The sequence below is a fragment of the Colias croceus genome, chromosome 20 (assembly GCF_905220415.1).
Source record: "Colias croceus chromosome 20, ilColCroc2.1".
NCBI classification, from domain to species: Eukaryota; Metazoa; Arthropoda; class Insecta; order Lepidoptera; family Pieridae; genus Colias; species Colias croceus.
The window spans coordinates 5,744,367-5,758,873 of NC_059556.1; the positions used below are offsets into that span (position 1 = coordinate 5,744,367).

Genomic DNA, 14,507 nt, shown 5'->3' on the forward strand with positions numbered 1-14,507 from the left:
TGAAGTTATTATAATATTAGGTATCCGTATAAGTAAAGATTTCTATAAGCTCGAAATTTAAAAAAATAGTCAAAGGCTCTTTAGGTTCATTTACAATAAGGAATCATATTGGATCATCAATCATGATATCGGATAATGAACATACTGATATTTACATACACACGGATATTTTCTTAAATCTGTGTTATTATGTATTTCAGTAATAAAAAGAAGTTGGGTTATTTAAATGGTTCTACTACTCAAGAACGACATAACAGATTTGTTTTTGCTTTGTTGTATTGTAAAAAAATGAATTTAAATAACTTCCTGCGTAGAACAGATGTGAGTGGGTACTATAGGTACGTTATATGCAAATGGAATATAGAAGGGTATTTACAGTAAAATAAAACAGTAATAAGAAAATAAATAATAATTTAATCTTAAACATATCACAATATCTTCTAACAATAATTTACCTTACTAACTAAGCTGTGTACTTTTTTCAATATCAAATGCTTCTGGTTATACAACACAATCTCAACCTCAGCAAATCCTAAAGTCATGTTTAAAAATAACATTCGGCTTATGAACTATTATTCGTACACTTAAGTACATCTGACTATAAACCTAACTAATCTATGAACGCATATGCATTTACGATAAACAATTAGTTTGATTAACAAACAACAAGACTTGATGACTACGTAGCTTTAACTTATAAGCTACTACATAATATGAAATTATGTAGTAGCTTATAAGTTAAGCTAATCCAAGGCTTTTCTCTTCACTAGAAACTGAACGAGGATCAGCGATTTTTCCAGTTATCAATATAAGATTGTCCAAAGTGTCAATGACGTAAAAAATGAATGGATGCTCCACGGCGAAGAGACGAGGTGCTTTCTCTTCAAACAGTGGAAGGTTCTTCAGTGATTCCAATGTGTTGCTTGCTGTAATATAAGTTTAAAAGTTGTTTAAGTCTTAATTAGAACATTTTTACATAGCACTGAGTTGTAATAAACAATAAAAACAAAAGAAAAGTAATTGACAGACTCGTAAAAGTTTGAGTTGCATTGGTAACGTTTAAATTAATAACTCAGCCCCCGGAATCACAGATACAATAGAAAATCTATTGTGTCGTGGACCGATCGGGCCGCTCGGGGCTTACGAATTAAGGTTTTAATAGATTCAAGCATTGAAGCATTCAGCATCTTTTCTGAAATTATTTTATGTTAAAAAGATGCTCCACAGACCACAGTGCATGCATGCAGTTGAGTTAATAAATATGTCAGATAATTCAAGAGTTTTTAATAAAAAAGAATAGCGTATAAATATACTTTGGATCATAAATAACCTTAGTTTAGTATATCTCAAAGATAAATATGTATTGCTAAACGCAAAACAATTATTGGACAGTAATTAAGTGTTGACAATTACAAATTAGAATGATTAACATAATACTATAATATATCGTAAACATGTTTATAATATGTTAATCCCTTTAATTGCGTGATTATTAATCTTAATTAATTGTATTTGTTAATATAAGAACAACACTAACATCCGTAAGGTTAAATTGATAATAAGTGCAATGCATTAACTGATCAGTCCAAAAATATATGAACGCAAATATAAGGGGATTATTATACTAAATTTATTTTAAAACATTTATTTAAATATAATTAAAAGATACAAAATGTAAGTTTTCCTATCACAGAAGGAATGGGGAAATCTCCGTTTTTTTAAATAAAGGTGCTCATATGTCAAAAATTACAAGAACTACAACCCTTTTATTACTTTAATCTATTAAAGTATTATAATATTATCTTTGCTTTAATAATGCCTTACCGCTAAATAATGATGCCGAAGGTGCATTATCAACTCTGACAACAACGTTCTGCACGAGATCCCGAACGAAAATTCCATGATCAGACATTCCTGTTAATTCTGCTTCACGTCCGAAAATGCGGCTTACACCAATCTAAAATTATAAATTGAAGGATTACTACAAATTTCATAGCTCTCATACAAAGTTACATGATGTTTTAATTAGTATTTATTTCTTAACGGGTCGTCTCACCTTGCTGATAAAGTTACTGTTAGCCAGTTTTACAGTTTACTCACTTATATTATCACACATTATTTCAAATTATCTTTTGTGATATTTTAACTGACAAATAAGCTAGGTACATAGAAATTTAGAAGTTATGACACTGGCTAAAAATAAAGTGGTCTTCAAGGTAATAAATAATAATTAAATCACATTATTACAATACAATGAATTTTGATATTTTGTACCAACCTTAGCCAGAGAAGGGACAGATTTTGTAACGGTAGACGCGTAGAAAGACGGTAATGATACTTGTAATTCTTCTTCAATAAGACTTTCTTTGATGTCTGAAATGGTAACTGACGGCAAATCAGCGACGAGTCGTGTTAGACCATCTCGGCTTCTTGGCTTCAATATTAACAAAGCATATCTTCCACCCTATAATATTTTGTAAAATATAGGCTTTTATGGAGATTTAAGACGAAAAAAAGGTTATTTACATGTTACATATATACCTACAGATACAGTTGATGATTTCAGAGTGATTTAACTTGGTACTGCAATGCATTTTGACTTCCCTATGTATTTTAAAATAATTTACGATGTTACAATACAGTTTATGGCTTCGCTTATTCAAAACGTACTTACATCATACGGTATAAGTAATGATTCACTGTCAAGCTCTGGTAACGATCCTGTCAGGAACTTTCCACGAGTCTTCAACATGGGGATTTGTTTCTTTTCTGTTGAAGATTTGTAGAATAGACCAGGCTCGATTGTGTCGAAAGGTTTTTTCCAAGAGCCTCGGAAATACATCCCATTAAAAATAAGCATTATTGAATGGCATGCTGCAAAAAAATGGTAAGTTGTAAAACACATTACGTACCATAGTATTTCTTTTGTTATCATTCTTTGAGCATTGTACATAATCGAATAAACTGCATAACTTTATACATAATTAGTTATTTCCACGTAAACTTATTTAAAAACCTATATTTAAATAATATTTCATAAAACTTACATTCGTAATCATCTTTTCTATCCACGTTACTTACTGCGAAGCTGGAAGAAACATCCTTTTCCAAAGTAAGCTTTCGCTCTTTTCTTATATGGTTTCTAGCTTCATCTGCAACCATTGTTTCTTCTTCGCTATCAAAATTGTCAGTGGCTGGTTCTGTTTTCACCAGTTTTATCTGTTCCTTTATGTTTTTAGCAGGCTTATAATTTACATTCGTCAAATTAATTTTATGTGGTTCATCATCATCATTGCTTTCTTTTTGAGGTTCAGTAGCTTTAATATCCTTATTATTTTCATTTTCAACTTTTGTATCAGTTTTATAGATGTCATCATCATCATCATCGGGAATGTAATCTGTGTGTCTTTCTACAGATTTCACATCAGTCAGATAGTATTCCTCTAATATTTTTTTGTAATCATTATTGATGGAATAATTTTTGTAAACATAAAAATAGTTCTGGAGCTCTGGTTTGTTTTGTTCGAATTTATTAGTGTATTTTAATCTTTGCAGAATGTATCTGTAAGTTGTTCGTATTAGTTTTTGATCATTGGGTAGATGAAGCGCTGTCATTATTTGTTCTTTAGTTTCCCCGCTTGCACCTTCTGCTAATATGGCTAGAATGGCCGAATAGCCAAGTGGAGAAAATGCGACGTCATTTTCACTGTCGATGTTGTCCTAGAACGTGAAAACATTATCATTAAATTCATATCACCTTCACTATTTGGAATGGTTGTACAATTAAGTAACCGTACAAACAAATAGTTTAAAATTATAACATAATAGAAAAAGTTTACTTCGGTACGATAAATACTCCATACAAGTTCATAGTACCACGGTAAATAAGCTATGCTACAATAAAATATGTAGGACTACATATTTTACTCAATGATAAGGTACCAACCTGCAAAAGAGCAGTCGATATCAGATTTGTAGCCTCTCCAATGAAGCTGGTTTCCTGTGGCTGGTTTGATCTGCCGCGTCGCAGCCAACGCGCTTCACTTAGCCCAATGGCTAATACAAATACTGGAAAAATAAATTAATATCGTTATCGTAGTTACTTACTTATTTTTGTCCTTATCATTAAAATTGATATATATGCTACATACAAGTTTTAAAATATTGTTTAGTGTTAGTGTTATTGTTTGTTTTAATATATTAAATATTTAAAATATAAGGTTGTTCTTTAAATTCATAAACATGACTTTGTAGCATACTTGTACATAATAAACCAAGCATTATTTCAATTACATCTCCATTAACTGAACTATTACAAACTGATAACATCAATGTAACTGTGCTGTGATATCGATACAACTGGTTCTCGTGGAAGAGTATGTAGGTCGAGAATCTAGCGGTATTACTATCTAGACTTGTTATAATTAAAACCCATCGTAACCTAGAAGAATGATTGTACCATCAAGTGAGGTCAATATTATTATAATTAACTAGCCGCTCGTCCTGACTCTAGGCTCTAGCCCGGGTTTTCCCAGGATAAAAAAAATATAAAATATAGCCTATGTTAATCAGTAATAATGCAGCTTTCTGTTGGTGAAATATTTTTTGAAATCTTTTCAGTAGTTTTTTGTTCTAATATTTAGAAACAAAGGATATCTAAGGGCCGATTTTACAATCCTTGTTTAAAATTTATCCGTCTAATAGGTATAAAACGAATAAGTTTTAACCAAGGATTGAAAAATTTGCCCTAAGTATAGCTATTAGTATAGATAAGGATACAACATTCATACAATATAGGTAAATATAAAAATGAGAATTATATTACAAGATTATGTGTAGAATAACAGTTACGTGTTCAATATGTAATGATAGAAACAAGGTGAACAAGTGAAATAAAATAGCTATGGAGACTTTACGGAGAATTAAAAACCTACGTATCACTTGTGGTATAAGTCCCTTGCTTATACACTTTTGTATTTTTAAACCAATCAGAATCAATAAAATAAAGAAAACGGAGATAGAAATATGTTCAAAATCCAAATTGATCATAAAGGAATTAATTATGGACAGTTTATTAAGATTTGGATACAAGGAAATGCCATGAATACAACTATTGAGCTTTCTATTCAATTTCTCTAAAGGGAAATTTGCATTTAGTTTTCGCTGCCATTTAAATGTCGTTATTGTTGTAGAACATTGAATGACTTGTCTGAAGGTTGTATGGGACAGTAACCGTACCTACATCTCTTATAAAACTGAATAGTTCACACAGGAACCATATAAACTTATAAAGAAACAGGATGCTTTCACTGCTAAGCAATTACATATTTACAACGGATACTTCCTGTACTAACGAGAAGTGTGTGCTTAGCCCTAGTTTAGTATTTTTACTTCATACTAATTATTGCTAAGAGACTTCACGGCATTTTATAGTATCTACAGTTACCCCATCAACGAGTATCACCACTATGTGACCACTATATCGTAGTTGATACTATTTTATCCTGTGACAAAACATGTTACCAGCACTGTAATATCACAAAGATTGTATTCTTAAGAAATGATCTTGTTCAAAATGTACTGCTAAATATTAATAAGATTTATATTCACTTTCAATGTTGATCGAATTCAAATATAAGTAAACGCAGGTATTGTTTTTGTGACCTCATCCATTATTTATACCATGAGAAAAAATTACGATGAAATCATCTCTTCACCTTATGGAGGGTTATATTTTACATCGCAACGTTATTAATTATTATTAGCACTGTACGTTTTAAGGTTTCACGATGTTCGGTGTGAAAAGAGAATTTTTTTTATATTAAAAAGAAGAGGTTATAGCCATATTAATCGAACGGTACTATAGTGGTAATGCAACGTAATGTTGATGACAATGCACCGCGCCGGCCGGCGCATACTCGCGTCTTTGAATGCATTGCATTCGAGTCACGTTGGCTTATTGTGGATACGCTCCGACAAATTACTTAGAAAGTAAGCGGATGTGTCTTATGAAATGTTTACCTATGTTTAAAATTTAAGTTTCTCATGTAAGTGACTTAATGTCATAATGGGAATAAATGTCTTTAAACCTTAAACCTTAAATGTTTACAATTCAGACAATGGACTACTAAATATTATAGAATGATGGACTCACTAGGTACATATTGAGAAGATATTTAAATGAAGATCGCTAATGGTAAATTAATAATAATCAAAAACAAAAATTTTAATAATGAAGTCCAATGACGTCGTTCTCGTTTAAAATAATGATTCAAGGCAATATAACGTTTAAATATATTATTTAGTGTGTTTTAAGGTATGAATTCAAAATTATTTGAATAATTTAGAATGAAAATATAAAACAAGCATTCATTGATTTTAATTACGGTTTATATTATAATAAAAGCATAATTCTCCTTTGGCATTGTATCAAGTAAGATCAAAAAGGTCCATTCTAGTTAAGTGTTAAACGCGTAAACCACGGTACTATGCGGTGAACGCACTGCTCTGACCCTACTCTATTGTACTGCACCGAGGTACAGACAGCAAACAAATAGTATTTAAGTATATATCTTTTGCTTATTTATTTGAATGTAAGTCACTGCTTAATTCCTTAGAAATGCCAATCATTACTAACTGTAAAAATAAAGATGTGCATATTTTATACGCTTTTTTTTTATTATAAAGAATATTGATGGGAAAACATTATTTCAATTGAAATTTACAACATAAAACATTGTGTATTTTAAGTGCTCAAATTTTGTTTAAAATTTTGAATATGTTAACAAAACGAAAATGATTATTTATAAATCTAAAATTAACTGGAATAATACCTATGTTAAAACACGTTTTACCTACAAAAAATTCTCAAAAAAAAAAACAATTTAAAATGGACAATATTTTGCCGACAGTACACAGCGCATACCGCCTGAGAAAGTAAACTTCCAGTGCAGTCGTTCGGGCAATTATTTCTCTTGAGTACAATAATTTGTAGCTCCGTAGTCTGTGCCCAGAGCGATTATACGTATAACGTATTTAAAGCGATATATAATATGAACTTATAGGTAATTTTCCACATATGTATTTTATGTCATTTATAGCACGTAATCTCAGATAATCAGATAAAATAACCAACCATGTGGTAATACAGAGTATAATCGGTTTATTCTCTGTGCCAGGCTTCATTCCGATACTATGATAATTTTTATGCGTGAAATTGTAACTCAATCTTCTAATAATACAGATACAATTGTATGACTGTCCTACATCGCAAGCATTGGTAATCCTTCTTAGGTATGTCTAAACAAAACCTATCAACAGCTGACTATTTATTTTAAATTTATATACCAATGACTAAGAAACAGTTTTATCATTTACTAACTTTTTACGTCTTATAAAACACAGAGAGCACATGTTTATGTATATCTATCATAACCCAGTACAATTAGTAATGATTACATGCATCTTGAATGATGCGGAACGTAATCAATAATTAATATTAAAAAACGCATGTACAAAATGCTAAAAACATACTACTTCACGCACTGTTCAGTTAACATTTCCTAATCTTTTTGTTTCCCTTTCTTTAGGAAGTGTGTCGTCTTTACTTGATTTGCATAATATAACGGTTACAATAGGCAAGTGTGAACAGAACTATTGTTTGGGACGATTATATTTGTCACACTTAGCTATGAATGAACATGCAATGCTCACTCGAACATACGGTACTCATTTTCTTTACTAGTAAACTATAAAGAAGATGTTTTTTGATTTAATTTCTTTAAAAACGTTATAACACTACAGTCGCTATGGTCTTATACAATAAGTGGCACGTATTTTCCTCTAAAAACAAATAAACATTTAAATAATACAGTGCTTAGCAAACCCTGTGTGTAGCAATTACTTGATTGAGAGACAGTGATTAACATAATAAACTTACCTATGTAATTTGAACAAACAGGTAAAGTTTGTTATTAATTTTTTACCCTAAGTATTAAAAATAGTATTGTTTCAAAAACAAATTTTATCTTAATTTTTTAAAACATCCTCATTTAGGAAATAATATTTAAGTAAACACAGACATAATTTTTTTGCAATTAATATTGATGGTATACGTGAAATAACTCTATAAAATAGTACGTAGATGTACTACGTACTATTTTATATTATATGTACTAGCTTTCCGCCCGCGGCTTCGCCCGCGTTTTCAAAGAAAAATCCACATAGTTCCCGTTCCCAAGGGATTTCCGGGATAAAACCTATCCTTTCTCTCAAGTTGGATCGAACTGCACATGGTGTGCGAATTTTATTACAATCGGTTAAGTGGTTTAGGAGTCCATTGAGGACAAACATTGTAACACGAGATTTAAACGAATATTAAGATTAATTAACTATATTAAGATTATCTCTATAATAAAATAAAACATATTTTTAGGAAAAATAGGTAATCCCTGTAACAAACGAACTAGCACATGCATTACAAGGAAAAAAATCAATTGTTTCGAAGGATTTTTTATTGAAATCACGTAAAGATGGCCGACATTAAAGCGCGCGCACTTACGCGCGAAACGGATATTTATAAACATGTCTGACATAACAATATTGAGATTATTTACATTTAACTATAGCTACCTACTAGTATAGTATTATATATTATGTCTGTGGTATAGTACCTACTCTTTTCTGCAATATATTATGTAGAATATTTTCTGTTCTGTATAAAATAAAGAGCAATGAAAGTAAATGTATCGCTATATAACGACGCAACGGCCGGGGCCCATCCCAAAATATGTATACAGGGTTACTTGTAAAACACCGGCAACCTCGCAGGACAAGATAGCTAACATCATAAGCAACAACATTTGTTCTACGACTTTTGATAATTTTTTAGATTTTATTTTCATACAAAAATAAATATTCATTTAATTTTCCGTTTGAATATTATAAACTCTACGCCTCCCAAAGATTCTGTAAACAAGAAGCGAACGAGAGGGGGAAGGAGCCGTCGCGCCGACCATCCGATAATGAATAGAACATAGACTTACAAATGTTAGGAGAGTACAATAAAAGTTTAAAAAATCATTTAAAAATAATTTATTGCGTTATGCCAAAAGTCGTAGAACAAATGTTGTTAGTTATGATGTTAGCTATCTTGTCCTGCGAGGTTGCTGGTGTTTTACAAGTAACCCTGTATACATTACCTACTTTTATAAACATTAAAAACACTTCATTTTATATTTTAGAATATATATTAGAGATATATTTTAGATTTTTTTGTGACTGGTAAGCTTTTTTGTGTTAACTAGTCGCGATACCTTTTTTTTAGATACAATAAATATCACATTGTCGCGTCGTCGCAAAATATTTAATTGTCTATTAGATGTTTAAATCTGATACTACACGCATAAGCATCTATTATAACGAGTGTAAGTTTCTACCTTAGTATGTTTGTATCGGGTAATCTCCAAACTCCGAACGAGGTTCATGAAAATTCTTTGACTCATAGAAAGCTATTTAGAATTACAATTTGTCACTTGAAAATGGTTTTTCAACCCGGGCAAAGACACAATAAAATAATAACTTTAGTTCATTGTAGGTAGGTAACTTATATCTAATAGGTACGTAGCTATCTATGTAGGTACAAGACATTAATATCTTACCTAGTAAAAAAATCTTCATTTCAGACCTGAAAAAAAATAATAAGTATTTTTTAAAAACGTATACTTTATCTAAAATATCTTAATTATTAGATATACCTTTTAAATATATTTTTAACTGTGCGCACGAGGCTTAGCTAGGTACCTACTGGTTATTACGTTTCTATATAATAATAATTTTAATAAACTACTGGCAGTGATATCATCTTTCTTATTTATTTAACTTTATTTCTTGGACACTAATCCTTGACCTTCATGAATATATGCACGAGTAAACACACGTTTTTTTTAGATTATGACATCTCCGAAAATACTCAAATTCTTCTATTTTCGCAAACAGAATAACTAGGTACATGATAATTTTTCATTTAATATCTAGATGTTCATAGCAAATGTATATTTGCCTATTCTTAAATTTGTTTACAAAATCGTCACTATATTTGTGAGCATATAAAAATAAATTATAAAAAAACCTTATTGAATGTTTCTGATAAAACTTTAAACATGCGACCCAAAGCAAGTTTATATCTGCGACCACTAAAACACGTAAAGTTTGACCTTATCTTTGAATAAGGCAAGATTTGCATGTTTTTTTTCTTACGCTATGTGGGACATCGAACACAGATAATATGGAACACGTTTATTCGTATCGTTTTCGCAGTGAGGCATCAATTACAACAAACTTGACCTACATTACACAAGTGTTGTGGTCGAAAAAAATACTTACGTGCTGGCCGCAAAACAGATGCACAAATAAAAAATAAATGACAGTAAAAAAAATTCAAAAAGCGCGGCAATACACGGCCGCGTATACGCTTTGCTCGATCGGGAATGACGTGCGCGGAAGCTATAGCACCTTACTTTATATCTACATTTAACAGTTAGGTTTAAAAAAACAATATAGTACTGGCGCCCCTTGAATAAACACAATATACACATGTGTTAGGCATATAAATATTATACATTTTATAAAAGAAGTGATTTGGAATCGAGGTTTTATTATTTTTCTTAAATTTTCTCTTTGACGTCGCAGTAACGCGAACGGTAGAAACGCAAGTAAAAGACCGCGTTACATTAAAATAATACACTTTTTTTTCTCTTAACAGATAAGTAACCTGATAGAAAATTAAAAAATCACTAATGAAATCCGCAAGCAGGCATTTTTATAGTCAAATAATTTAAATTATAAAATATTCTGAGCACCAAAAAAATATATTAATATATTTTATTGTGTTTATGATATGAATGCAACAATAAACGACCGATTTCTCGATCTAATTTTAAATAAAGCTATAAAAGTTTAAAAATAAATAAAACTCAAGATCAAGGATAAAGGGGAAAGTCGAGACATTAATCTTTCTCCATAGTGGTTTAAAGTAATTGAGCAGAATTGCGGGAATTAAAAGTTTTGCAATAGCAAAAGTAGGTATCCAGGGAATCTTAACCGGCATTAAATATACTTACTTAAAGTACCTACATTGTACCTAATTATCGTTGGTTCTCTAAAATATGGCCATTTATTAGTACCTAACATATTAATTACCTACATTTTAAACCCTTACCTTTAATACCTACATTTTAAATTTTCAATATTGCATCCCAAAGCATTAGACTGTCTTAAACATTTGCTTTCTTTCATTAACTTTTATTAGCAACGTAAACATTCGTATTTTAGTTTAAGATCCACATTAGTAGGTAATTGCACCCGCAGGATATCGAATATGTGTGCATAAAATTTACCATCGGAATAAAATGTGTTAAAGGTCGTAAAATTTTGTCATTTATGGTCCATTATCTTGGAAGCACAGATTATAGGTATTATACTATACTAGCGGTCCGCTCCGGCTTCGTCCGTGGTACATATTTCGCAATAAAAGGTAGCCTGTGTTCTTTCTCAGGATCTAAAGATGGTCTGTGCCAAATTTCATCAAAATCGGTTGAGAGGTTTAAGCGGGAAAGCGTAACAGACAGACAGACATGCATTTATAATATTAGTAGGGATTATTTCCTATATACATATTTGGTATACACGCTTCAAAGAAAGTTATGAAAATGACCATTTGAAGCAGTGCTCATCAGCGCGAGGGCGTAAATGTATGATCGGCCATCAATCGTGATTGTAATGGCGGCAAATATAGACGATCATTTGTTGGGCCAACGCTGTCTATTGTGAAGAGGGCACATAAAACCCCATCAGCGGCTGACAGTCGCGGTTAGTATGGTCAAGTAGGTATGGTGTTCTTTTTTTATGGCAACATTCAATGTGGTTTTCAAAGCAAGCGCCTTATTAGTTTGTTAATTATTTTTCTCTCGTTTACGATTAATTATGTAATCGGCTTATTTTTAAATAATTGTATTTGCTAATTAGGTAAGGTCTTTTCCTTGGTTTCTTTTCTTTTATGCTTTCATATTGACAACATTTTAGAACCAACAAATCTTGTTAACCGAACAAGATTTGTTGGTTCTAAATATATATAGATAGAGATAGGGTTGTCATTTTTTATTAGATCGAGAAGAATCGAAAGAAGGAAAGAAAAACTATAAAATATATTTATTAGTGCTTGTCAGAGCTTATTTATTAGTTATAACTTATCTTTCTTTGTTTAGATACTTTGTGCTAAATATTTTTCAAAAATAGTGTTTTGCAATAAAATTTGCTTAACAACCGGGTAACTCATTTATGATTGTGCGCATAGTCAATACAAATAGATACTAGTTATTATTGATAATTTTGATTTTTATATAAAATACTAGCGGTCCGCCCCGGCTTCGCCCTTGCAGTTACATATTTCGCGATAAAAGGTAGCCTATGTTCTTTCTCAGGGTCTAAAGATTGTCTGTGCCAAATTTCAAAATCGGTCCAGTAGTTTATGAGCCTATTCATTACAATCAATCAAACAAACAAGCAAACAAAGTTTTCCTCTTTATAATATTAGTGTATATGTTAGATATTCTTAAGTCAACAAATGAACAACAGTACCAACCTGTTCTGATTAATCCACACCGTTAATACACCGTTTGAGATTCACCTCGTTTCCTACTTATGCACATCCAGTTTACTCTGAGAATATATGTTAATAAGTCCTTTACTTTCACAAGAAAGTGGGTAAATGTATTAATTATATGAAAATAATATTTCAAACATAAAAGTTGGAAACTATTCTCCTGTGGAATATATTTTGCATCAGGCCCACTGACCCCTTTCTTGTTCTACAGAATGCACTCAATTTGCAATCATTGACCCTTATTGATCAGATACGTTTGAAAAACTTTAATAGTCTTAAATTGTTGTTTTCTCAAAGTTTACTATTACTTTTATAAAAGTAGATCAACTTCAGAAAGCTTAACTGTAAAAATATATACCCATGGCTCAATGCCCGGGGGCCGTGGGTAAAAAAAATAATATTATATTCATAATACATAATATTATATTCTTTTTCCGATTTCCGACCTATCTCCATTTTGCCATTCCTGTCCAAAGTCCTGGAAAAGTTAGTACATAATCAATTAAACATATTCCTTAATAAGAACAACTTATTGAATCCTCTCCAGTCCGGCTTCCGTCCTGGTCATGGTACGACTACTGCTCTCACTAAAGTCACTGATGACATTAGATTTGGCATGGACAACAAGCAGCTCACATTGCTTACGTTACTGGATTTTAGTAACGCCTTCAGTTCCGTTGACTTCGATGTCCTTGTGAGTCTGCTTCGTTCGCTTAACATATCTCCAACTAGTATTGATTGGTTTCATAGTTATCTAGGTGGACGCCGGCAAAGGATTCACAGCGATGATGTCACCTCATCATGGTGTGATATTCAAGCTGGTGTTCCTCAAGGTGGCGTTTTGTCTCCTCTCCTTTTCACTATTTTCATTAATTCTATCTCGAAATCCTTATCTTCTCTCTACCACATGTATGCCGACGATGTCCAAATCTATACCCAGTCAACTCTTGCTGAGTTGCCGAACGCTATTCAAACAATGAATAATGACTTGAACTCTGTCGTTGAGTGGAGCAACCAGTTCGGATTGAAAGTCAATCCACTAAAAACGCAAGTCATCATTGTTGGTAGCCCATCGCTAATCGCGAAGGTTGACTGGGTTTCGCTTCCTGCAGTTCATTTGTGTGGCACTCAACTCCCCTACAGTAAAATCGTCAAGGATCTCGGCATATACATTGACCAAACACTGTCTTGGGATCCTCAATTGAAAGAAGTGAGCAGGAAGCTGTTTGCCTCCGCTGGGGCTTTGCGACGACTGCGTAATCTTCTACCCATTCCGACAAAGTTAGCGCTTGCTCATTCCCTTCTCCTATCCCACCTTGACTATGCTGATACATCCTACCTTGACCTTTCTGAAGCCCAGTTGGATAGGCTTGAAAGACTCCAAAACTTCTGCATCCGATTTATCTTTGGTTTGAGAAAATTTGATCACGTCTCCGACTTCCGTAAGAGGCTGAAATGGCTACCTATCCGACTGAGGCGAAACTCCCATATCCTTCATCTTCTGTACTGTGTGTTGTTTGATCCAAAAGCTCCAAGCTATCTTCGAGAGAAATTTAAATACTTGAGCTCGAGTAATCTACGCTCCTCTACTAACCTTTTACTTCTGATTCCGGCTCACAAAACAAAATTCTTTCATAATTCGTTTGCAGTTCGTGCGGTTCAATTATGGAACTCTCTCCCCGCAAATGTCAGAAGTGCTCAAAATTTGAACGCTTTTAAATTTTTATTAAAAAATTATTATTTATCTCTTGTATAATTTTGTGTAGCTGTCGTATTTACGTTTATTTTTATTTGTTGTTTTATTCTATTTTTCTGATTCCTTCTTTTCTGCATAGTTACTAATATT

The 14,507-nt window shown here is 32.0% G+C and overlaps 2 protein-coding genes across 2 annotated transcripts in view; both read right to left on the reverse strand.

Moving 5' to 3' along the window:
* The window catches only part of LOC123700808, a 535,837-nt gene that overhangs the window by 450,093 nt on the left and 71,237 nt on the right, over positions 1 to 14,507 (reverse strand). The window lies entirely within an intron of this gene.
* On the reverse strand, positions 395 to 10,511 carry LOC123700789 (antichymotrypsin-2). The gene is made up of 8 exons (XM_045648117.1): positions 10,384 to 10,511; positions 9,660 to 9,685; positions 3,947 to 4,068; positions 3,048 to 3,720; positions 2,675 to 2,874; positions 2,279 to 2,464; positions 1,825 to 1,957; positions 395 to 926 (listed from the first exon to the last, which is right to left on the reverse strand). Exons 2-8 carry the CDS (start codon positions 9,676 to 9,678, stop codon positions 739 to 741), a joined length of 1,521 nt encoding a protein of 506 aa, XP_045504073.1. The 5' UTR covers positions 9,679 to 9,685; positions 10,384 to 10,511; the 3' UTR covers positions 395 to 738.